Genomic DNA, 23,587 nt, shown 5'->3' on the forward strand with positions numbered 1-23,587 from the left:
GTGGGATGACACAGGACGCTGTGTTACCTGGAGGGGGATGGAGAGGCCAACGAAATCCGACCGGCGCCGAGGCAGTTGGCACCATCCCCGGCGGGGGCCAGTCTCCACCAGGCGAGACAAGAGCGTATCCGCCGTTGGCGGTCCCCGAGGTCCCCTGTCACAGAGTCAGCATCCTTGAGGCCAGCGAAAGGAGCCCTGTCCCCAGGTGGCGCTAGGTTCCAGAGGAGGATGCACGAGGACAGTCTCTTCTGGGAGGAGCTCCCAACAGAAAGGGTTCCTGAGGAGGGGTGCAAAGGCCAAGTGAGGCGCCCGTGCCGTCCGTCCCAGGGCGCACCGCTGACTCCACTGTCCTGGAGGGCTAGGTCAGCCTTGGGAGGCCTCACACAACTTCTACACCATTTACAATGGAAAAGTAAATAAGAAATAAGGCATTAAACATTTGATTCTTTTTTTTATTTCCATATGCAATGTAATGTTTAGGCACGCTGCTTGGGATGCTAGTTCTAAAAAAATCGTTGGCCATTATTCAGAATATCCTTTTGGTTTTAAATACTGGTCAGGACAAACAAATGATGTAAAAATACGTGAATAGTCTTCTATTACAGAAATGAAAACCTGATCTGCATCTAAAAGTGCAAGAGGTGAAGAAATTGAACCCTTTCCCCGGACGATATGGCAATATACGATATATTGCTTCGGCTGTTTGGGAAGGCGGTGATGTATTTTTATATTGACATAGAAAATTATAAATTACATTGAATTAGTATCCATAATCACTATATATATACACAAACCAGTTCTAAAAAAATACACTGGTTTAGGGTTTACGCATGGAAACCTCACAAGGTACAGGAGAACAATCCCCATGCTTGGGTGCCAGGTTCGGATTTCGAGGTGGAAACGCGCGCCCGCAGCACGAGCGTCCCTCCACTGGCCTGCCTGATCGGTCTAGGGTGTTAAATATGCAAACTGCTCAGAAATGTTCATTGGTGATATTTGTTAACAAGGTAAATTTTGGTGAATGGGTTAAAAGGCAGAGGAACTACCCAAACAAAACAAAAAACAAAAACGAAAAACGAAAAACAAAATAACTCAAACCACCAGCCATGTACACTCCAATAGTCTAGTGTTTCACCTGCAGGAATAACCATTTCAAGCAAACAAGACTTTAACAGAACATATGGCTTCACAAGAACATCACTTTATCAACTAAGTTGTAGCAATAAATACTTAATCTCTACCAACAGACTTACATTTTTTGATCCGCTTAAAACAATACAGAAAACAGTTACCAATCAAAAACTGGTTATAAAAAGAACACCAAATATTTCTTATTCAAAATCACGTTTGTAAGTTAGAACAACCAAAATAACACTTAGAGGGCATTTCAACCCTACAACTCCTTGCCGGCCTGGAAGAGAAATGAATTCAGAATTTTGTACAAGGTGAAAAATGTATGAAAACTGCCTAATACTTTGGTCACACTAATAATTGTCAAATAGTTATGTTTCAAATACAATAGATCTGTGTATTCACTTTTATAAAACTATTCTTACAGCCATTTTAACTCTAGTATTACTACTATTATTACATGGGCGGCACGTTCTTATTTCACAGGCTACCCATTATTTAGAACAATACAATATAAACATACGCAAAAATTCTTGGTATTTGTCAATGTGCAATATTTTTACACTTCTGGATTTCTCTGTACAATGTCCTAGAATCTAGAATATAAAGGTTGCTGGTCCTGATCCCTTGCAGAGTGAGTGCAGCAGTGTCGGCCTGGCGGGCTCCAGGGGAGGTCTCCAGAGGCCCCGAGCGGTGGCGGCCTGCGGTCCTCAGTCAGCAGCAAGCAGGGGTCACTCATCATACAGGGCCGTTGACGGACGTGTCGCCTGGCACGCTTGGCTGGTCAGTCCTGTGGAGGAAGAGACACACATCTGAGGCGCTTAAAGGAGAAACGAACGTGGTTTAGCTCCCTGAGGGCAGGAACACTCATTTTAACATTGTTCTCCAAAGTCAAGCCCGAAGCCTGGCAGTCAGGAGCCACATCCTGGGAGGCCTCACGGATGCAAGGACCGGAAACTCCAGGAACCTCCAGGAGCTCTGCCGGCTTCCGCGCTTCAGCCGGCTGCGGCAGAGCGGGGCTCCGGGAAACCACCCCTCAGCGCCTTAAAGGCACGGATGCAGGCGGGTCAGCGGTGTTTAGACGGCTGCTCCCAGACCTGTCACGCACCACGTGCCCAATCCCTCCTTCAAAGAGCTTTTTATTTGTTCCCTATATTGGAATCCACATAAAAATTCACTCGAATAAGCAGGATTCTTCTACTGTAGAGGACAACAAAAGGCTTATGAACACGGCCAGCGCCTGAAACCAGGTGTGAACTTTAACAACGTGCTCCCACCAGGCAAGTGTTAGGGCTGACGTTGGGAGCACAGAGGAGGGCACGGTAGGGGTGCCTGGGGGGCTCAGTCGGTTAAGCCTTCGACTCCCGATTTTGACTCAGGTCATGATCTCAGGGTCCTGAGATCAAGCCCTATGTCAGGAGCCAGCTTAAGATTCTCTCTCCCCCTCTCCCTCTGCCCCCACCCCAGTGTGTGCTCTCCCTCCCTCCCTCCCCCCCGAAAGGAGGAGGGAACGCTAGATGAACAGTATGGTGGCAGATAAACAAATTCGACCTTCTAGCCTAAACATGGAAGACAGTCTTGGCAGCTTTTCCAGAGTTTACAAAGCAGGCTTAGGAAAGCACGCTTAGAGATGCTTCTGGACCAGCTCGCAACTCACAAGCCCGAGGCTTCAGACACCTGCCAGGAAGCTGGCTCCACGGGCAATGCACTCTGCTTCCAATCACGGTGTCTGAGAGCCAGGGGGACCGGGGCTCTGCCAGCAGACACACCGGGTACAGATCCCACCATCACTGCCCACAAGCTGCCGGTCTCAAGAGCACTTTCTCCCCTCTCCCAGCGCAGGTCCTCCCCCTGTGCACAGGGGACAACAAGCCCCACTGAAAGTGGCTGAGTGCATGACAGGTGCCGAGGGCCCGGCACACTGGCCAGCACAGGTATCGCACGCGCTCGATGCATGGTAGTAAGACGTTAAATTCCATGGCTGTGAGAGTCACTCAATACAACACTGCGCATCTGTTACCCCAAGGGCTCACGACAGCCTGGCTGTGATGGGAACCATGCGGGGGAACAGTGCATCTGTCAAGTCCCAATGGCTCTCTCGGCCTCCCGAACATCGCTCTGAGGACAGACGGGGCATGCCGGACCACTTACCTGCTCCCTGCCATCCCAGCAGCTCAGTGCCACCTTCCCAGCGGCCCTCCTCCGCCGCCCCGTCTAAGCGGGACTCCCGATGGCTCCTCAGCATCACCTTTCTACATGCCCTCCAATGTCTGAGGGTGTTAGCAACTGCTCCCCCCCCAGGCCTCCACCACTGGCTGCCACACTCCCGTGTGTCGGGGGAAGGAAGGACAGACGGAGGAATGCACGGACACAAGCGATGCCCTCGTCTTTGTCCCTGGCCCTCCCCAGTGCTCCCCCCCACCACCTCAGTCCAGCAGACTGAGAGGCAGGGCTCTTCACACCAACATCTCCAGGCAGGTAGAAGAGCAGGCAGGCTGCCCCGAAGTGAGTAATTCTGCCCTCCAGAGAGCCAAGGAAATGGTCCCAGAGCCTCCTGTATCACTCATGCCCGAGAAACAGAGAGATTCCTGCAGCAACTCCAACTTGGAACAGACTTGACGGTCCTGCCTTCGAAGCAGTTCTCAATATAAAGGGAATTTGTAGGCAGAAATTAGGGAGATGACATAACTGGGAAGAAGATCCTACAAGATACCTTTGAAAAAACATCCACTGACAACCCCGGGCAAAAAGGTGACTTGCCCAAAACACTTTGAAGCACAGCCAGGACTGGAGCCCTCAAGGCAGGGGTGTCCCCATGCCTCCTCCTCTCGGAGCCCTCACCAGAGCCAACATGCTCAAACAGCTCTTATCATTTATTTGCTTTACATGCCAAGAAGGCTTTTTTTTTTTTTTTTTTTAAATCACACAAGCAAACGCTTCATTCTGGCTGTAATTGCTACGAGAGAAACAGAAGCAGGGTTTGCACCACTGAAGAGGTCTGCTGACCAGTGAACAGAGGGCGCCCCCTGCTGGTTCCCACTGGTTACATTGTCGCCCCTCAAAGGGAAAGATTTGGGGATGGGGTCTGGTGAGAGGGAAAGTGTAACTTCTCTGAAATGGCTTTAAAGGTTACTTTATTCCTTACGGAAGGAATGCACAAACTTAGATATGTACAGAACAAAAAAGGTAACTCCGGGAAGTGCTGAGCACAGTGTCTTGCCATCCAAGGGCAAATCCTCATCTTCAGGCGCGAGCTCTGAAGTGACGGAGGCCGCCCTTGCTCTACCTGCGAGGCCGTGCGCATGGGCGGAGATGCCGGCCCTCGGCGGCGGAGGCTCCGGCTTGGCCTATCCCTTCGGACCACTGGCTCAGTCTAAGCAATAGGCGACCAGAGAGAAAATACCACGTTCCTAATCACTCGGCTCTGGCAGTGCGATTTTCACACTTAACCAAGACAAACACTCTGCACACACGAAACCACAGGGGAACCCCGAGAGTTGAGACCACTCGGCTACATCTATAAAAAGGTCTCCAGGAAGGCTCTCCCCGTGTGTCACACGCGCATGATTATGGGAAAAGGGGTACCAGGCGTTGCTTGTGGCTGGCGGCTGGTGACCTCGGGGGCCCCGTGAGACGGTGGCTGCTGCAGGCTGGGGGCCCCCATCCTGGGCGGCTCAATACCGGCCTCGACTTAGCCCCTCTCCAGAGCACCCGTGTGTGGGCAGGTGCGCCGGCGCCGCAGGGCCTTCCCTCCATTCTGAGCAGCTTCTTAAAGAGCCAGCGATGTTGCCGAATCTCCAAAACCCAGTTTTTGGCTTTGGGGTAAGGAGGTAAACTGGTGTGAGCTCTTGACTCAGGCACCTTGCCTAGACGTGGCCTGTGCTAAGGAAGTGCCTGAACGCCGAGGACATGGGTGATGACCAGCTCCCCTGCTCCCCCGCCCCGGGGGCAGACTTCCCTCCCAGCTCCCGGGAGACAACAGCCACAGGCGGAGCAGGGCCTGGGCAGATCTGGGGAGTTACCTCTGCTCTGGGGTACTGCTGGGGGGCCGGGGGCCCACAGACTTCGCCTCTGCTGTCTCAGGGCTCTCCTCGGCATCTTTACAAGCAGCATCTTGAGAGGTAGACAGTTTTCCTTCCTCACTGCAGTAAAGAGGGGGACAGGGAGCGTTAGACATCCCGGGGGGCGGCACCCGTGGAGGATGAAGGCGCATGCAAATGACCCTGGAAGTCATGGCGGCCATGGAGTTAAAGCCCCGGGGCCGAGCATGCGCAGGGGAGGGGCCACAGGGACCACAGACAGTGACTGGGCAATCACGAAAGGCGAGGGTCACACACGAGAGGGAACCAGAGGAGGGACGATGTAATGCAGCTGGTGTCTGATGAAGAACGGCCCGCATTACTGTACATACCGATAGGATTTCAACACTCTGAAGCCAAGTGTGCAAAACAGAAAAAGAAATGTACAAGAGTTTCAGAATACTCCTACAAATGAGGGATGTGGGGGCTACTATGCCCGCGACTGCGCATAAGCAGAACTGCAGACTCGGAGGAGGTGGCAAAGGAACCTGTTTGAAGGAACGAGTCTTTAGTCACGGCTTCTTGCCCGCGGGCCCAGCCCAGCATCCAAAGCCAGCAGGAATGACCCCATCAGGCTTGCTGCTCCTGCCGTAGGGGCAGGGAACCGGGGCCTGCACCGGGACCGAGCTCCTCCCTGAGCCGCCCTCTGACAGCGGTGGGAAGTACAGCACGGGGAGGAAGAGCGCCGAGAATGGTGGCCAGAACAGGTGCAGGCAGGATCCCAAGGGGGCAAGCAAGGTGTAGGAAGGGTTATCTGCCCTCTGATGGCCCCCAGCAGAGAAAGACAAGCAGCAAACGTTTCAGATTATTGGCTGTGGGCTGTTAAGGACAGACCCTTATCTATCCTGTCTGCACTTCCCATTCTGACACAATTAAGGAAGCACAAGAACCAACTCAAGGGCAGCTGGAGGTTCCCTCTGGGAAGGGCCATCCTTCTGAGAGTGGAACCCTGTCCTGGATTCGCTTATGAAAAACCTAACTTCAGGATGATTTCTGGGTGGCTTTCGGATGGGTCTAGGCAATTTATAAGGAGAAAAAGATCTGCTGACAACCCAAGTCACCTGCTTCCTTACTCTTTATCCCCACTCTACACACCCTCCCCACGAAAGCAACTACGTGCTTCCTACGTGTTACTTTCATTCTTAGAAAATGAAAATGGGTAGCCATGATATATGCGTATTCCGAGGGACAGAAACAGCTCTGAGTCGCGTGTGTCATAGGATTTATCTCTGCAACTCCGATCCATGTTTCTGGTTTCGGTGGCACAGTGCCCCACGCTGTGAGCCTCCCAACTCCACCTTACGACGGCCCTCTGCACAGAGCTGCCCCCCTACCCCACCACTATGGCCTCCATGGGACTACTCTTCTTTAAATCTTTAAAAATTTTTCATTTATTTGACAGAGAGAAAGAGAAAGCACAAATGGGGAGTGGCAGGCAGAGGGAGAGGGAAAAGCAGGCTCCCTACACAGCAGGGAGCCCGACATGGGACTCGATCCCAGGACACCTGGGATCATGACCTGAGCCATAGGCAGACGCCTAACTGAGCCACCCAGGTACCCGTGACTACTCTTCTTCTGGGACTGCTTTGATTAGCACTTTCAAGTTTTCTCTCTAGATATGTGGGTTTAATTATTTAGGAATTATCTTAAGTTTGATGTCCTTTATGACTGGTACTTTGCCTTTCGTTATACATCTTAGTTGCTTATGACCAATGCAGAGAAAGGCTACTGATGTTTAAAATGGATCTGTTACCCAGCAGCTCTGCTGAACTCTTATTAACAGAAGTTTGCTACTGACTCGGTGGTAGGTGATCATTATTATTCCTTCCTCTCAAATCTTTACCTGTCCTGTTCTTCTCTCCTCAGACACTGTCTAGGACTACACAGTACCAGCGACAACGGACCGTCTTATTTGTTCCTTACCTGAGCGTGCCGGCGCCTGCAACTTCCTCATTAAGTAGAAGTTCTGCTTTAGTATTTTTGTATTTGACTCTCGCCAAGTTAAGGAAATTCATTTCTGTTCCTGTCTCACTCAGCTGTGTGTGTGCATGTGTGTGTGTGTTTAAGATTTTAATTCTCTGAGAGAGATCATGACCTGGGCCGAAACCAAGAGTTGGACCCTTAACTCACTGAGCCACCCAGCTGCCCCTGTTTTGCTCAGTTTCAATCATATATGGGTATAGAACATTATCAAAATATCTTCAAAAACCTCGCAGGATTTCTCCTCAGTCTGTTAACACATCATAAATGACGTTTTTCCTGACAGTCCAGGGAAAACCCTAACTTGTGAATTATTTTTAATATGCTATTGCACTTGGTAAGCAAATATTTTCTACAGGATTTCTTCATTTAGTTTGCCTGTTCGTGATATAAGGTGACCATTTTCCGTAATCATCCTTATCTGGTTTTGGAATTACGACCGCACACCCTCATAAAAGGATCCAGCAGGTTTTGCACTTTTTCTGCTTTCTGCAACCACTGAGGCGGGAACGAGCAGGCGACTGCGCGCGGCACGGCACGCGTTACCACGACCAGCGCACCCTGTGTACTTACAAAGCTGGCCCGCGCCAGAGCAGGTCTGCTCCTTGTTTTCTGCCGCAGATAATGGTTTGTGTCCTTTGTCCATTTAAAACTTATTATTAGCTTGTCTTTTTCTTCTTGATATTAGGTTTTTCCTATATTCTGTTCCTGGATCTTCCTTTGAAGGTAATGGTGGGTCTTTCCATTTTTTCATTTGGAAGACCAGGAATTAAAGAAAATTCATCAGCCTTTTCCTTTATGGTTTGGCTTTTTTATGGTTAAAAAACCCCTCTAGCCCCCAAAATTATAAAGATACACTCTCATGTTTTCTTCTCAAAGTGGTAGCTTTGACTTTCACATTTACGTTGAGACAGATGTAGTTTTGTTTTTCTCTGACACGGGTAATCACTACTTCTCAGTCTGTCCTTCCCTTACCGTAACACCATTCCAGCACCGAGTTCATGTAAATGTGGGGTCTGCCCGCACAGCATGCCCATGAGATCGCACCTGGTGATGCCTCCCTCCCTTCCTTCTTCAAAATGACCCTGGTTACTTCTGGCTCGATGGTCTTCTTTATGAATATCACCATCAGCCTCTTCATCATGAAACGCTCCACTGGGATTCTGATTACAAATGCATTCATTTTATCATTAATTTGTTTAAAAAATGGCAAAGTGGGGCACCTGGGTGGCTCAGTGGATTAAAGCCTCTGCCTTCTGCTAGGTCATGATCCCAGGGTCCTGGGATCGAGCCCCGCATCAGGCTCTCTGCTCAGCGGGGGGCCTGCTTCCCCACCACCCCCCTCCTGCCTCTCTGCCTGCTTGTGATCTCTGTTAAATAAGTAAATAAATAAAATCTTTTTTTTTTTTTTTTAAATGCCACAGATGGGACGCCTGGGTGGCTCAGTTCGTTGGGCGGCTGCCTTCGGCTCAGGTCATGATCCCAGCGACCTGGGATCGAGTCCCGCATCGGGCTCCTTGCTCAGCAGGGAGCCTGCTTTCACTCTCTGCCTCTGCCTGCCGCTCTGTCTGCCTGTGCGCGCGCGCTCTCTCTCTCTCTCTCTCTCTCTCTGGCTAATAAATAAATTAAAAAATCTTTAAAAAAAAAATGCCACAGATCATCTTCTCATTAACAAAGATGGCATATTTCTCTATTTATTTAGGTCTTTATTATGCTTTTCAATTTTACAGATGAGGCTTAACATTTTAGTTTGGGGGGGCACATCTAGGACATGTCGTATCGGTTTATACTGCTAAACCTCCCTAGTAATTCGGATACTTGTTCATGAATCTGTTTGAATTTTTTGTGTAGAAAATCCTAATCTACAAACAAGCAAGAACCATTTTAGTCTTTCAAATCTTTATGTCTCTGATTCAGTTTCACTGCGGCAGCACGGGCTGGGACCGCTGCCAGGGCCGAAACGCAGGGCTGCAGGCCCGCCCCACTGTCCGGGGCGCGTCTCGGAGGGGCGTAATTCTCGTGCTTCACTGAGAAGAATCAAGTCCACTACAGGTTCTCAGAACACACCTTGAGCAGTTTCAAAGAGCTCCTCTCCATTCCTCGACTGCCAAAAAGTCACAAATGGCTTTCATTTTCATCAAATATTCCTCTACCCAAATATTCCATCAACCCAAGGTCCAAATGATTTTTTTCCTGCCGGGTCTGTGACTCACCCTCGGCACGCCTCCCCAGGTCACCTAACCCTCACCTGCACCGCGCTCGTCCTCCGCGCGGCTCGAGAGCACCCTGCTGGACTCGGTTTGCTAGCTTTTAACTTTGGAGTCTTGTGCCTCCGTGCCCCCCACGGGGAATCCGTGCTCCCCTTCTGTGCTGGCTGTGTTTCGCCGGGGCCTCCCCGCAGGCTGGGCCTTGAACTCTCCTGCCCGGCAGGGCTCTGCCGACCCCGCCGCAGGCCCAGCTCCGCCAGAAGTGCTGTCGCTGCTCCTTCGGGGCTATGTTCCTAGTTGCCAGCGGGAGTCCTTCTTCGATCCGTGAATTCAGAAGTGAGGTTAACTTCCCAACGGACCGCTCAGGCTCTTTCTGCTGCTGAGCTCTACTGACTGCATCACGTCTGGGGAAGACGGTGTGCAGGGCAGTGACCCTGGTTTCAATGGGCCAGTTTTCACTCGGCTGCAGACGTGTCCATTTTTAATTCTCCTGCAGTTTGAACTCACTAGACTTAATCTACAGTCTGAGTACTAGGAAGAGGGGAAAGGCACTCAGGGACCTCAAACTCTCACTGTCTTCATTCAGATTCATGGGGCTGAACAGAGACGCTAAATGATGTCAGGCTAATGCCTGAACCCACATCTGAATCAAATTAAAGACGTTAACACTCGAGGCTCCCCTCCCCCCACCCCCCGCCCCCACCAAACACCTGAAGCCGCCAGCAGGATCTGGCCCTGGTTACCTTTTGAAGACTGCGGTTTCTGTCTTGGCATCGACAGTGAGGCTGAGAGTTTCCTTCATGCCGCCATTCATCACTGTCTCAGTTACCTTGTCTGTGCTCTCCGCATCCTCCTCGCCGTCAGAGCTGGCTTCCATGGCCACACTGGCCGGCGCTGCAACAGGACACAGGGCGGACGGTCACGCGGACCACGACCGACAAGAAGCGCGCCTCCCCTTCCGCGCAGACCCATCCACCCGGCGTTCCACCTGCTGCTTGAAGGAGAGAGAGACGGCTCGCTGGCTGCCGCCTCGGCCGCTTCTTAATGGGCACGGGCTTCTTAAAAATGCCCCCTTGCGGGGCGCGTCTGGGTGGCTCAGTGGGTTAAAGCCTCTGCCTTCGGCTCAGGTCATGATCCCAGGGTCCTGGGATCAGGCCCCGCATCAGGCTCTCTGCTCGGCGGGGAGCCTGCTTCCTCCTTTCTCTCTCTGCCTGCCTCTCTGCCTGCTTGAGATCTGTCTGTCAAATAAATGAATAAAATCTTAAAAAAAAAAACCAAAAATGCCCCCTTGCCAACAGGTTTTCTTCCACACAGGACCAGGGGGCCCCTCCAGCCTTCCCAGCTCGGAGTCTACCCACACTCCGACCGCTCCCAGCCGGTCTTCTCATTCTGGGAGTTCCAGGCCCCAGCCCAGGCTGCAGCGGGCACAGGCGGGTGTGTTCTAGCCCCCCCCCCCTACTTCACCCCGCAAGTACTGAGCTTACAGTTTATTCGGGGTCCTATTCTCATTAGTCCTTTTCCTTTCAGCTGGGTCCCACTTGGGTCCTTTTTTTTTTTTTTTTTAATTACTTTCTTATGGGTCCTTGTGGATTCTTTGTTCTGTAATAGGGAGCCATATGCTGTACTGGTTAGAAGCCTGGGCTCTGAAGTCACGCACCCTGAATGCAGACCCCAGCCTACCACTTACTGGATGTTCCACTCTAGGGCACGTCTTCTTATCCATAAAATGAAGCTAACTAAACCCACCCGAAGAACTGAGAGATCAAATGGGCTCATCTACATAAAATGCTTAGAAGAATGACAAATAAACCAACGTTAGTTACTGGTTTTATTACCTTTCCTGCCCCTTGGTTCTTGTCTTGGCCCCCTTACCCCAACCCATGCCCCATTTCTTCTTCTAAGGATTTCCTTCTTTCTCCCCTCCACATACTGACTCCTCACCCCCCTTCACCAGCCTCCCTCTCCTCCCCTGCCCCCACCTCCCAAGCCCCATTCATCAGGGCCTCTGCAAGGAACAGCGTGTGCAGTTTGAACATGACGACCCTTGTCATGGATACCCTCGACCATCTCAACTGTTCATAAAGGTGAGAAAAAAAAAACAGTCTTACATCCTAAAACAAGCCGAGACACACACGCGTGCTCCAGCAAAGCAAACTCCAAGTAACAGAAGAATTGGGCACCAGACGGGATTCAAAACACACACATCTAGTTCTGATTTCAGTCACACTGCACACGCAGGCTAAGACAGTCTTCTTTTCTGGGCCTGGCCCCACTTTTCTACATTGACAGGGCTGAACAACTGATAACAGATCCCTTATGCCTTCCAGAATCACCATGCCTGGTTCTGGAATGAGTACACAATTTCTTTTCATCAGCTGCCCTGCGGACACAGGCCTACCATCTCAACTCCCTTCCTTTGAGCCCTCGAGCCTGCAAGTCACGACTGGCTGAGTAAACTGTTATGTGGACAACAACAAATCTTTTAGATCTAGAAAACTGTGCAGACAGTCCCAGCACGAGCAACCTCAGCCGAGCAACCAGCAGGCCGTGTCAGCCGGTGCCCTGCCCGCCGCACCCACCTTCCGGCTGCGCGGCCAGCGTGGCGACACTGGGAGTCAGAGGGCCCATCGGCTCAGTGCTGGTTTCCATTTCCACCGGAGAATTACTCCTTAAAGAATCTTTTGTACTTTTAAAAAAGAGAAAATTCAGATGTTAGCAACAGCAAACAGCCTTCGGTTACCATGATTCACAAAAACCATTTGAGAAGCAGCTCTGGTCCCGCTGGTGCAACACGGGCAGTCGGTCAGAGAGACACAGATCGAGGTGCACGTGAGCACGGGTAAATCTCCTGCTAAATCAGTAGGACAGGAGCATGGGAATTTCACAGAGGTTTGCAGAAAGGTTCCAAATGCACCAGTCTCTCATCCTCCCCCTTGTCACCAGGCTCGACCGCAGGAGTTGACAGCGGGAGTTGACAACGTGTGCCATCAACTGTATTTGCAGTGGCGATTTTAGGAAAATCCCTACTTATGTGGAGCCAAACTGCCTAAGGGCCTGAATGATACCTAATGAGGAAACATGACCCGTGCACAAAGGTAAAGGGAGGTGAACTGCTTCAACAACATTCCCGGGAACCAAGGGCTCGCATCCCCTAGTTACAAAAGACAGAAGAGAGCGAGAGGTGGAAACTCGACCATCCGGTGCCAGAGCCAAGTCCGTGAGATGATCTGCAATCGTTGGGAAACATTCCCCACAAATCTCACTTTTGCCCCCGAACCGTCGCTCCCCACTACCCTTAGAGCTGCTGTAAAGCCAGCTCGCTGGTTTGTTGGAGACGGCAACCACGGAGCCCTCGAGTCTGTGCCCCTGGCTGGCCTATTCCCGGTGAGGAGTTAAAAGCACTGCTTTGTCAGAGCAGGGAAAGCAACAAACTTTCAAACGGGGTGGTGGAGACAAATGAAACAATGTTTAGCAAATCAAACTGAATCTAGTTCAGTTCCATGGTTAATACTCAAATGGTGGCAATATTATTCAGGAAAATTATGAAATGCCAGGTTGCTGTTACCAAGAACACTACAAATAACAACACTGACAGCCATCCCCGTCAGGTCCCTTAACTTATGGCACCAGACTAGTTCCCAGTGAAATACAAGTTCACGTTATCTGTTAAATTCCGAAACATCCTGCATTTTCAACGCTCCACAGAGAGGGCCCTGTCAGGAGTTCTCGGCTCCACCTCATTCCTATCCCCCTCTGTCCTGTTTCCCGAGAGCTCGGTGGGGCTGGAGAAGCCCCAGGAGTCAGCACCGGGCTCCGTCACCTCCCGGGGCCACACCTCCCCGGGCTATTTGTGCACAGCCTACTGCCCGCCCCAGCTCATCCTGGATGAAAGGAAGGAGGACAGAGCCCGGTTTCCTCGTAATTTGTAGCTGGGCTGCGAGCTCCCCCGTACCGACCTGGGATCTTGTGTATGGCGCCACCTTCGCATCGGGAGTAAATCAAGGCGACACCCCAGCCCCGGTTCTCCTGGGGAAAGGCCGAGGGGGCGGGCGCACGTGCACTCACCTCAGGGAAGACGTGAACTCTGAGAAGGCGGCCCAGCCCGTCTCCTTAGCTGGCACGGGCTCCTCCGTGCTCCAGACATCAGACCCCACAGAGTCTAAGGGAGCACCGTGGGTCGTCTCCATGGGGACATCAAAGTTGGCTGACCAGTTGGGTGCTAAAATGAGGGGAGAAATCTCCTTTTGAGAATACTTCGGAAGTTCAGGGGACTCCAAGATATTTTCCAGAAGCAGACTCCAAATGACAAAGGCCAGAGTGGGGGCGGGGGGAGGACCGGGCACCCTAACACACCACTGGCAGAAACAAACAGCACAATCACTTGGGAGGATAACGTGATAAGATAACATCTATCCTCTTATAAAACTGTACATTTCCTTTAATCCCTTAATTTCCATTTCTAAGATTTTTTTTCCCCAGCAGATACATCACACGAGGATGCAAAGCTACATATAAAAGAACATGCTGATTTCTCACAATGACAAATGTACCAAGATTCTACTAACACGGGGAGGGAGAGGGTGAAGGCAGGCTGCACAGCCGCTCCCCGTACAATCAACGTCGGCAACTTTTCTGTAAGCCCAGAGTTATTCCAAAATAAAAAGTTAAAAAGAAAAAGCAGAATGTTGGATATCCAACTGCAATCAACTAGAAAGTTTAAATGCTGCCCAATCCAGACATGGCCCCATTTCATACTTAGTGACCTCCCTGCAGCCCAGGGTAGTTAGCACAACAGGAAGGCTTCTGGTGACGTGAGAAGAAAGAACACATTCAGGGTCCAACCACCACCACGCCCAAACCCCCGGAACCTCCGAGGTACGAGTAGTGCGCCGAAGAGACGACTGGCGGCCTCAGGACCAGGTTGGGGACGGGGCTGGTGGCCAGGGGAACCAGCCTGTGGTTAGAGGGCTGGAACCTTCAGCCCAACCGCACAGCCCACCCTCCTAGGAGGAAGAGGCAGGAAGTGAAGGGAATCACAGATGGCCCCCGACTTAATCAAACATGCCGACCAACGAAGACTCCGTAAGCAACTCCAACCTCAGAGGTCCAGGGCTTCTGGGCTGGTGAACAGCAGGCACCGCCCAAGCTCTGTGGGCACAACAGATCCTGGACCTGGGACCCTTCCCGCCCACATCTCTACCTCTCCCTTCATCTGGCTGCTCACTTCTAGCCTTGAAGCCTCACCGCCCTGGCCGCCGGCTGAGGCTGGATCTAACCCGTGGGTCTGTTTAAGCGTCACCTCCTCAGAGATGTGTCCCTTCAGGTACACTCAGGTGTCTGCTCATGTGCTCTCACCGCACACCAGGCTGGGCTACACAGAGATGAGCTTCCCCGAGGAGTGCCCCAGAGGCTACAGCGATCTCTCCGTTTCCTTAGGAGACTCTAGACCCCCGGATGCAGGGTCTGTGCGCCACACCCAGTACACAGCCCGAGCGTGACAAAGGCATGTAGACTTGAACTGAATTACAGCGAGAAGAGCCCATTTCTTCCTCCTGAAGACAGTGGGCTGGGGAAGCAATGAGAGAAGAGAGGCCAAACCTCTTTCCCCCACGGCTCTCACTTTCCCATCTGTCCCGTGGGGCTGGTAGGGTTACTGCTGCCGTCCCGGCCAGCTCTGGGGTGGTGAGGCCCACCTGGCGCCCAGAGCTGGCTGTCAGCCTCCACGACAGAGTCCATGAAGGCCTTCCTGGGGAGCAGGAAGCACCGTCAGCCCTGAGGAAAGCCCCAGTATCAACCCACAGAAAAATGTATTTGAGCTTTCAGGAGTTAACAGGTATTTTCTAAAGGCCAGCAAATTCAAGCCTTCTTAGGGAGCAGCAGGATGCAAGTAAGCACCGGGGCTAGACACGTTTCAGGGTTAGGGGCTTCACGGCCCACTCTGAAGAGCCCGCTCCGCATGGGTCCCGCGGGAAGCGGCTTCCTCTGGTTCAGGGCATTCCCGACTCCACAAGCACAGCCCTTCCTTGTCTTCCGTATCCCTGGTCTCTCCCCTGCTGCCGGGCACCCAGGCCCTGCCGCCAGAGGCTAGACAGACCCCACGCCCGTCCCCCCCAGCCCCGTGTGCTGTGCGTCTAGCCAGACCCACACTGGGGGGTGTCCACACTGCCAGAGACACCCCATCCTCAGAGGGACAACTTGCTCCTTCCTTCAGGCCCCGTCCTGACGCTTACACCTCCAAGGGGTCTCAGAAGACCGTGTTTCAACCTAACTCCCATCCTGCAGACCAGAGCGCCTCGTTTAAAAACACATTCCCAACACAGCGACTGACACAGACAACGAGGAGATAACTTACGTTCATTCAAGTCTACCTCCATTTTATCCTCCGCACTGGTACTACTGGGTTCAAACAAGTCTTGTTTCGCTCCGTCTTCTTCTTCAGAGTCTGTACTTTCTTCACTGTCTGTGCTCCCCGAGCTGGGGGGGTGGGGAGAGAAAAGAATTAATGCTGCCTATCCGTCACCAGCTAAATGCACGACACTCGAAGGTCATCCAATAAGAGAAACTCGTATGCAGGTCAAGTGGCTCATTCCCGCCTTCGGTGCCGCCTAACTCTGCCCTCGGCTGTGGCCACCAGCCCCTGGCTTTGCGTGAACACGTGGGATGCGTCCACAAACCTCCTAGGCCTTCTAACAGGGTCTGGAGGTGTCTCACTGTGGTGCTAAGTGGCATTTCCCTCATGGCCAAGATGCTGAGCTGCTTCTCAGCTCTGACCGACCACGCACACGGCTCTCCTGAAGACGCTCTTCTCATCTCTAGCACTGGTCAAAAAACAGGTTCCTGGTTTAATTCTTTCAGAGCCCTGAGGGGCCTTCACGCACCTTCCAGAGGAGCCCTGTGTCAGGCACGTGATCTGCAAATGTCCTCCCTGAGTCTGTGCACTGTCCCTCCCTTCTTACTAGTGTCACTAGCCGGGTAGAAGTGCTTCATTTTGACAAAGCTGAGCTTATGGAAAGTTCCTTTCATACACAGCACTTCCGGCGTCCCAGCTCAGAAATCTCTCCCTAACCCAAGGTCACAAGGATTTTCTAGTGACGTTTTATAGTCTGACGCTTTAAGATCCATTTGGAATCCATGTGTATATATGGTAAGAAGTAGGGACTGAGCTCACTTATTTCCATACCGATGTTCACCTGTTCTAGAAATGTGTGTTCAAAAGCCTATCCTTTCTCCGAAGAACTGCCTTCGCACCTCCATCACAAGTCAGCTGTCTCTACACCTACTTGTTTATACCCTTTTACGTGCCCGGAACTACTGTGTCTTACTAATCACACTGTCTCAATTACTGTATTTGGAAATCAGGGACTGTTGTCTTCTAACTCCGTTCTTCATGAAAGCTGTTTTGGCTCTTCTAGCTCCTCTGCATTTTCATCTCCATTCAAGCGCCAGCTTGTCGACAGTTACTAAAAAAACCTATTATCATTTTACTTGCGATCGCACCAATTCTAGATCAATGTGGGGAGAACTGGCATGTTAACAATATTGAGTTCCAAATCATAAACATTTATCAATTCTTGATTTTTCTCAGCTGCCTTATAACTTTCAGCATCCAAGTTTTACATATCTTGCCAGATCTATCCTTACATATTTAATATTTTGATGCTACTATGAATAGGGTTACTTGGTAACTTCAATTCCAACTGTTTGCTGGAACTGTAGAGAACTACAAGGATACAGACCTAGTCCCGTGCAATCATGCCGAACCTACTTAATTGTTCTAATAATCTTTTCGTAGATTTCAACAAGTTTTCCACACTGACAATAACTGTTGTCTGTGAATAAAGATAATTTTTACCCTTTCCTTTCCAATCTAGATGGCTTCTCTTTTTCTTGACTTACTGCACGCCTAGAAGCCCTAGCAACAATCCTGAAAAGCTGTGTTAAGAGCACACATCTTTGTCTCATTCCTGATCATGGGGCGAATCATCCTGTTTTTACCATGCTGCCAGCTGTAGGTTTACTGCAGAAGCTTTGATCAGGTTAAAGAAATTCTCTTCCGTCTCCAGTTTGCTAAGAACTCTTAACAGGGTTAGATGTTGGATTCAGCCACATGCTTACTGCTTCATTTTCCCAAATGTCAAACCAACTCAGTGTTTCTGTCGTGATGAAGTATTATTGCATTTATTTACTAAAACCACATTATGAGAATTTCTGCGTCCATATTATGAGAATAACTGAGTCACTTTTCTTGTCATGTCAGCGTTGGTTATCAGGTCACACTGATGTTGCCTTGTAGAATGATATGTGCACTATTCCCTCCATTTCCATTTTCTAGAAATTTTTATAAAGCTGGTCTAATTCCTGAAACATTTAGTAGAATTCACCCGAGAAGCCACCTGAGCTTGAAGTTTTCGTGTGTATGTGGGGCGTTTTAAGCTAAAAATTCAACTTATTTAGCAGATACAGGACTACCTGGGTTAGCTTTTTTTTTGGCACCTGAGCTTTGGTAGCCTGTGTGCCTTTCAAAGATTGTCTAAGTTGTCAGCGTTACTGGCACAGAGTTGTTTACAATATTCCCTTTTTATTCTATTAGTACCAAGCAGTGATGTTGCCTGGCTCATTCCTGGTACGAGCCATTCCTCCTTCTCCTGACCATTCTGCCCAGGGGTGCACCAACTTCCTCAATCTTCTCAAAGAACAGCTTCTGACTGCAACCATTTCCTCCACTGCTCTTCCGTTTGCCCTACATTCTGGTTTCTTGAGGTGGAAGCTAAGGTCATTGGTTGGAGAGGTTTCTACTTTTTTAATACAAGCAGTAAAAAAAAAATGATCTTCTGAATACCCCCTCTGATTTCTTTTGTAACTCACGTGCTATTTAGTTTCCACGTACTTGGAGGTTTTCTAGAGGTCTGTTACTGATTTCTAAATTAATTCCATCGGGGTCAGAGAATATGATGGACTTGAACTTTTGGAGTTTATTGAGATTGGCTTTATGGCCCAAACACGATCTCTCCTGGCATGAGCAGCTCGTGTACGTTTGGAAACAGGGCCTGTCCTGCTGCTGCTGGGTGCGGTGTTTTGCAAACATCCAGCAGCACCACTGACACCTGACAATGTTACATATTCTGTGTCTCTGCTGATTCCTGCCCACTGTTCGTCACCGGAGAAGAAGCATGGGATCACGGGCCCAGGACTGTGATTTGCCTGCCTCTTCTGCAGTTTCCTCAGCTTCTACTCCGTGAATTTATTTTGAAGCTCTGTTATTAGGTACACAGATATTGTGAAGTGTTACGTCTTCCTAAAGACCTGACCCTGTTATGACCCTTTACCCCTTTCCTCTGAAATCTGCCTTATTATTAAGTATGTAGATACTTTACCGTTTCTTCTAACCAATTTGTGTCTTTATATTTCGGTTCTTGTAGACAGCTATGTTAGACCTGATTTTTTATCCAATCTGACAATCTCTTCATTTTAACCGGGGTTTGGGGATTACTTACTTAACAGTATTCAATGATTCCTGATGGGGCTGCCCAGGTTTAATGCTACCATACTGCTGGTCGTGTCCCAGCTGCCTTTTATTTTTTTGCCCTCTTTTAGATACTTTTTATAATTTTATTTCCTCTGCTGGCTTATTCACTGTAATTTGTTTTGTTGCTGAGTGGTTGGTTGCTTTAGGGCACACAACATTCATCCCTAACTTGCCACAGTCTATTCTCAAGTGAATCATACCCCAAAACTAGAAACCCAAATGTCCATCGGCAGGCAAACGAATAAACAAATTCACCCATTCGGTGGGTAGTACACCCATTCAACAGAACACCACTCAACCATAAAAAAGAATGATACATCACCCAACAGGAATGAATCTCAAAATAATGTTGAGTGGAAGAGGCAACATTAAGTAGATAACGTGCAATGTGATTTATATACGACTTTAGAAAACACTGATCATTCTAAAGGAACAAAAAGCAGATGGGGGAAAGGCAATATGAAAGGGCAGGAGGAAACTTCTGCAGGTGATGGGCAAGTTCATGATCTTGACTGAGAGGATGGTTTCATGGATGTATTCGTGGGTATATTCATAGGTCCAAAATTACCGCACTATGTAATTTAAATAAACGAAATTCATTATACGTCAATTATCCCTCAACAGAGCTGTTAAAAAGTAATAAAAAGTTTTCTCATCATCCTGTGTTCCTTCCACACGTCCTCCAGATACTGTCTTCACCGCCACACTTCTCCACACTCTACAACAGTGCTGCACCGCTAGAACAACGTGTGCGGACGGTCTGCCCCCAGAGCCTGGATGGCAGTAGGCAATGGCCATTTAGTGTACTCACTCACATGAGGACCAATATTTCATAGCAAATGGGGACAAACAAGTTTGACGAGGGTTCTGTCTTTTAAAAAAAAAAAAAAAAAAAAAAAAAGTTCAGGGGCGCCTGGGTGGCTCAATGGGCAAAGCCTCTGCCTTCGGCTCAGGTCATGATCCCAGGTGTTGGGATCGAGCCCCGTATCAGGCTCTCTGCTTGACAGGGAGTCTGCTTCCTCCTCTCTCTCTGCCTGCCTCTCTGCCTACCTGTGATCTCTGTCTGTCAAATAAATAAATAAAATCCTAAAAAAAAAAAAAAAGTTCACCGTGAAGATTTGTCTCTTGCTTCCTGGTCCGGAGCTGCAGCCGCCTTGTGATTCCAGAGTAAGAAGCCGACATGCGGAAAATGGGAAAGTGGGCGTGAGGGAAGCAGCGTTACTGACCTCCAACAGCTGTGGATCATGAGACAAATACAGTTTCTCTGGGAAACTGTACAGGAGCCGCGGCTCCTGTAACCCACAGCGGCAGCCTTCCTGAGACACGACATGAGGGCTGGTCACACGGACAACAGGCAGGTGGCGGCGGCGTGCTCTGTTCAGCAAGAATAAACTGCCAGGGGACAGGGGCTGAGAGGCGGCTTGACTTATCCCTGTATATTCTGTTTTCTCCGAATTGTGTGCCATATGGAAACATTACTTATCAAAAATACATGAAATAAAAATGAAGGTTCAGCTGCTATTCGCCCGAGCACGAAGAACGTGGTGACGGACACTCAGAGAACGAGAACTCCCCGTGTACTGCAGCAAACGTCTGCAGGTTCTCCGGCCAGAGTCACTTCAACAAATTCGAGAGGAGAAACACCCAACCGGACTAATCTCAAAGGATCCCCACGGACAGGACGCTGTCTCCCCAAGTTAGAGTAACTTTTCTCTTTCCGAGGGAAGCTTTTAGGTCTTTCAGGAAACCACACATGACGCAGCTGCTGCCACTGCTCCCGGGGAGGGACCATCTACTCAGAGCACTGTACGCGACACTGCTCAGCAGCGCCTCCCACTCAGAAGCGGCTGTGTCATGACGCTTTAGGACTATGTCTTAACACCTCCAGGATTCTCAAGTTCATCACCTTGACTCATCCACACTGTCACACTGCAGACAGGAGTACTGGTACCATCTCCCATCAGCTAATAAGGGCATTTCTTTCTTTTCTCTCTTTTTAAGTCGGCTCCACGCCCAGTGCAGAGCTCCATGTGGGGCTCGAACTCACAACCGTGGGACCAAGACCTGAGCTGAGATCAAGAACGCACAACTGACTGAGCCACCCAGGTGACCCAAAAAGGCCATGTTTGATCATGACAAAAGCACTGGTCCCTAGATCATGAGGTACACTTGCAGAGGTACAGTGTTACGTCTCCTCACCGTCACCTACTGTATGCACTGGGTATTATTGCTACCGTCAAAAGACTCACCTGGACCGTCTTTGGGATTCTGGCGTAAAGGCGATGTGCTTTTCCTCCCAGATGTCCTCCTCGTCAGAGCCACCATCATCAAACTGCTGTATTCTCTCCTTACAACATGCTTCGAACAAGGCAATATTTCCCTAAATAAAAATGAGAGAAAACAAACAAAACAAACTTAAAAATCAAGTTATTTTCTCCAGATGTTACCAATATAAATCGCATTTTTCATTCCTTTTTAAAGATTTATTTGAAAGAGAGAAAGAGAGAGCACGCCCGTGCTCATGCACGAGCAGGGAAGGAGGAGAGGGAGAGACTCTCAAGCCGGCTCGCCACTGAGCACGGGGCCCAGTGGAGGGCTGGATCTCACAACCCTGAGATCACGACCTGAGCTGAAATCATCAAGTCAGATGCTTAACTGACCAAGTCCCCCAAGTGCCCCCTTCATTTCCTTTCAAAGACAGCACCTACCACATATACCAAAATAAAACTGTAAAAACATCTAACATCAGCTTCTGTGGAACAACAGACAGTTCTCCCAAAAAGAATGGATTCAAAACTTTAAAAGAAGTTCCCCCGAAAGATTGGATTCAAGAGGCCCACAGGAGCCTACACTGTCCTCACGGACCCCCTCTCATCCGGCGAAGCTCCGGGTGGCTTCCGAGAGCTCCCCTGCCCCACCACCAGAGATGCGGTCCCACACCAGCCCCAACAGGAGAGCAACCCCGGCCTCCTCCGATTTCACCAGTCCGGCTCAGCAGTGAGGAGCGCCAAGAGTCCGAGCAGAGCTCCCGCCTTCGCACCTCGGCCGAAAACCTGGGGTCTCTCACGCTAAGCGGCATGAACATCAGGACTGTGCCCACTCAAATGACACTAATCCCACGTCACCTGCTCATGGGGCTGACCTGCTATCCGAGCCCTGCCTGGGCACGCCAAGCCGGGCCTGATCCAGCCCAAGTTTCTCTCCGGCTCACGTACAGCTGAAGGAAAAGGCGGCTGGCTAGACCCAAACAGCGATCTTTAGAAGCTACACGTCTACGCGGCAATCACAAGGGACCCCGGTGTTCTCAGCCCTGCCACATCTTAAACCACGGCTGCACAGGAAGCAGACAGGCCACGTGAGAGGGTGAAGTAACCCCAGCCTCCTTGGAGCGGAGAGGGGCCCGGCGCGTGCGGCACCCGTGCACACCCTGCCGGATCCCAGCTCCCCCAGGGCCACCCCTTAGGCACCTCGGTGCTTGCGAGATGAAACATTAATACTTACACTTTCATTTGTATTCAGAGTAAAGTTGATGTCTGATACCCGATCGAAAGAAACACTGTAAACAAAACAGAAGTACACGAATAATTAATTACTTGTAAACTGACAGCAACTATTCAGGAAACTCCAAATTTAAAATGTTCGCACTATCATTAAAATCACCACAGGCAAAACAAAAATGAAAACCTGCTTGCATTAAATGACGCCTTTTCCCTTGGTATTAAGGAACTCATACGGGGTGGAAAGGCAGGCAGGGAGGCCTTGTAAGAGAATAAACACACCCCCAAAGCCTACCCATAAAAGATTTTCAACACCCATGGCAACAACCAAGGTTCTCTGGGCCTTACTTACTTGGCCATGAAATAGGCTATTTGTAAAGAAGAAACAAGTCAAAACATGGAAAAGTACCCAAGAGCTGTCAGTCAGAGCTTTCTCCAGGGATGCCCAAATTCATACACAGAACAGACATGCCCCCAATCCTGTAAGATGGCATAATCGGGGAGAAAGGAGGAATAAAAACTCCCAGCCCATGAAACGTAACTTTCTGAGTAAGTAGAATTCTTACAAGATCTGTTCTAGCCAATCATTAGTCCAAGCACCCAATATAAATCTTAAAGAGTTGGGTTCTTAACTAGTAACATTTACTGAGAGTGGAGACAGGGGAGGCCTCGGGGCTCTGGGGTGCGCGCCGCTGGGTACAGACACAAACAGCGCGTGGACAGTTCTTGCTCTTTTGGGATCGAAACGAGAGGATTCTTAGGGCAGCCAACAGCCTTTAACCCAGGGAAGCCTCCATCCACGGCACTCACACAGCATGTCGCACGGTACCATCAGGGCTTCTCACACGCTAGAAACTGCCGCTGGTGACAGCAGACAGCACCGCCGGCCGGCATCAACCCACGAGGACCCAGCTGTGAGCCAGGAGCCACGCAGACGCCGGGAGCAGACGTGCGCCACCAGGCAGAGCCCCGGGAGGGAAGCCGTCTGACAGTCAGCTCTGTTCTCAATGAGTTAGAATACCCCCTCGCGTAAATACTTCTTTTATAAACACCTCTCCTCTCCTGAGGGCAGCTGCTAGGCCACTTGTTTTCATTTGCGTGGGTCTCCCACACATTTCTCACTCACTGACTGGGTACAGCGGCGCTCGGTCCCGTCTCCCTGCTCCT

The 23,587-nt window shown here is 50.2% G+C and overlaps 1 protein-coding gene across 9 annotated transcripts in view; it reads right to left on the minus strand.

Annotated features, from left to right (window-relative positions):
- Positions 1-1,109: 1,109 nt before the first annotated feature.
- Positions 1,110-23,587, minus strand: part of PPP6R3 (protein phosphatase 6 regulatory subunit 3) — a 144,388-nt gene continuing 121,910 nt past the window's right edge. For all 9 annotated transcript variants that reach the window (XM_080815910.1, XM_080815913.1, XM_080815914.1 and 6 more), the window contains 8 exons: positions 22,425-22,479; positions 21,173-21,303; positions 15,750-15,871; positions 13,463-13,616; positions 11,977-12,083; positions 10,141-10,291; positions 5,154-5,273; positions 1,110-1,921 (listed from right to left, as the gene is read on the minus strand). In XM_080815910.1, coding sequence (XP_080672036.1) covers positions 1,870-1,921; positions 5,154-5,273; positions 10,141-10,291; positions 11,977-12,083; positions 13,463-13,616; positions 15,750-15,871; positions 21,173-21,303; positions 22,425-22,479 — 892 coding nt within the window. In that variant the 3' untranslated portion in view covers positions 1,110-1,869. The remainder of the gene's footprint in view (positions 1,922-5,153; positions 5,274-10,140; positions 10,292-11,976; positions 12,084-13,462; positions 13,617-15,749; positions 15,872-21,172; positions 21,304-22,424; positions 22,480-23,587) is intronic.

This window comes from Martes martes (assembly GCF_963455335.1).
Source record: "Martes martes genome assembly, chromosome: 10".
Classification (NCBI taxonomy): domain Eukaryota; kingdom Metazoa; phylum Chordata; class Mammalia; order Carnivora; family Mustelidae; genus Martes; species Martes martes.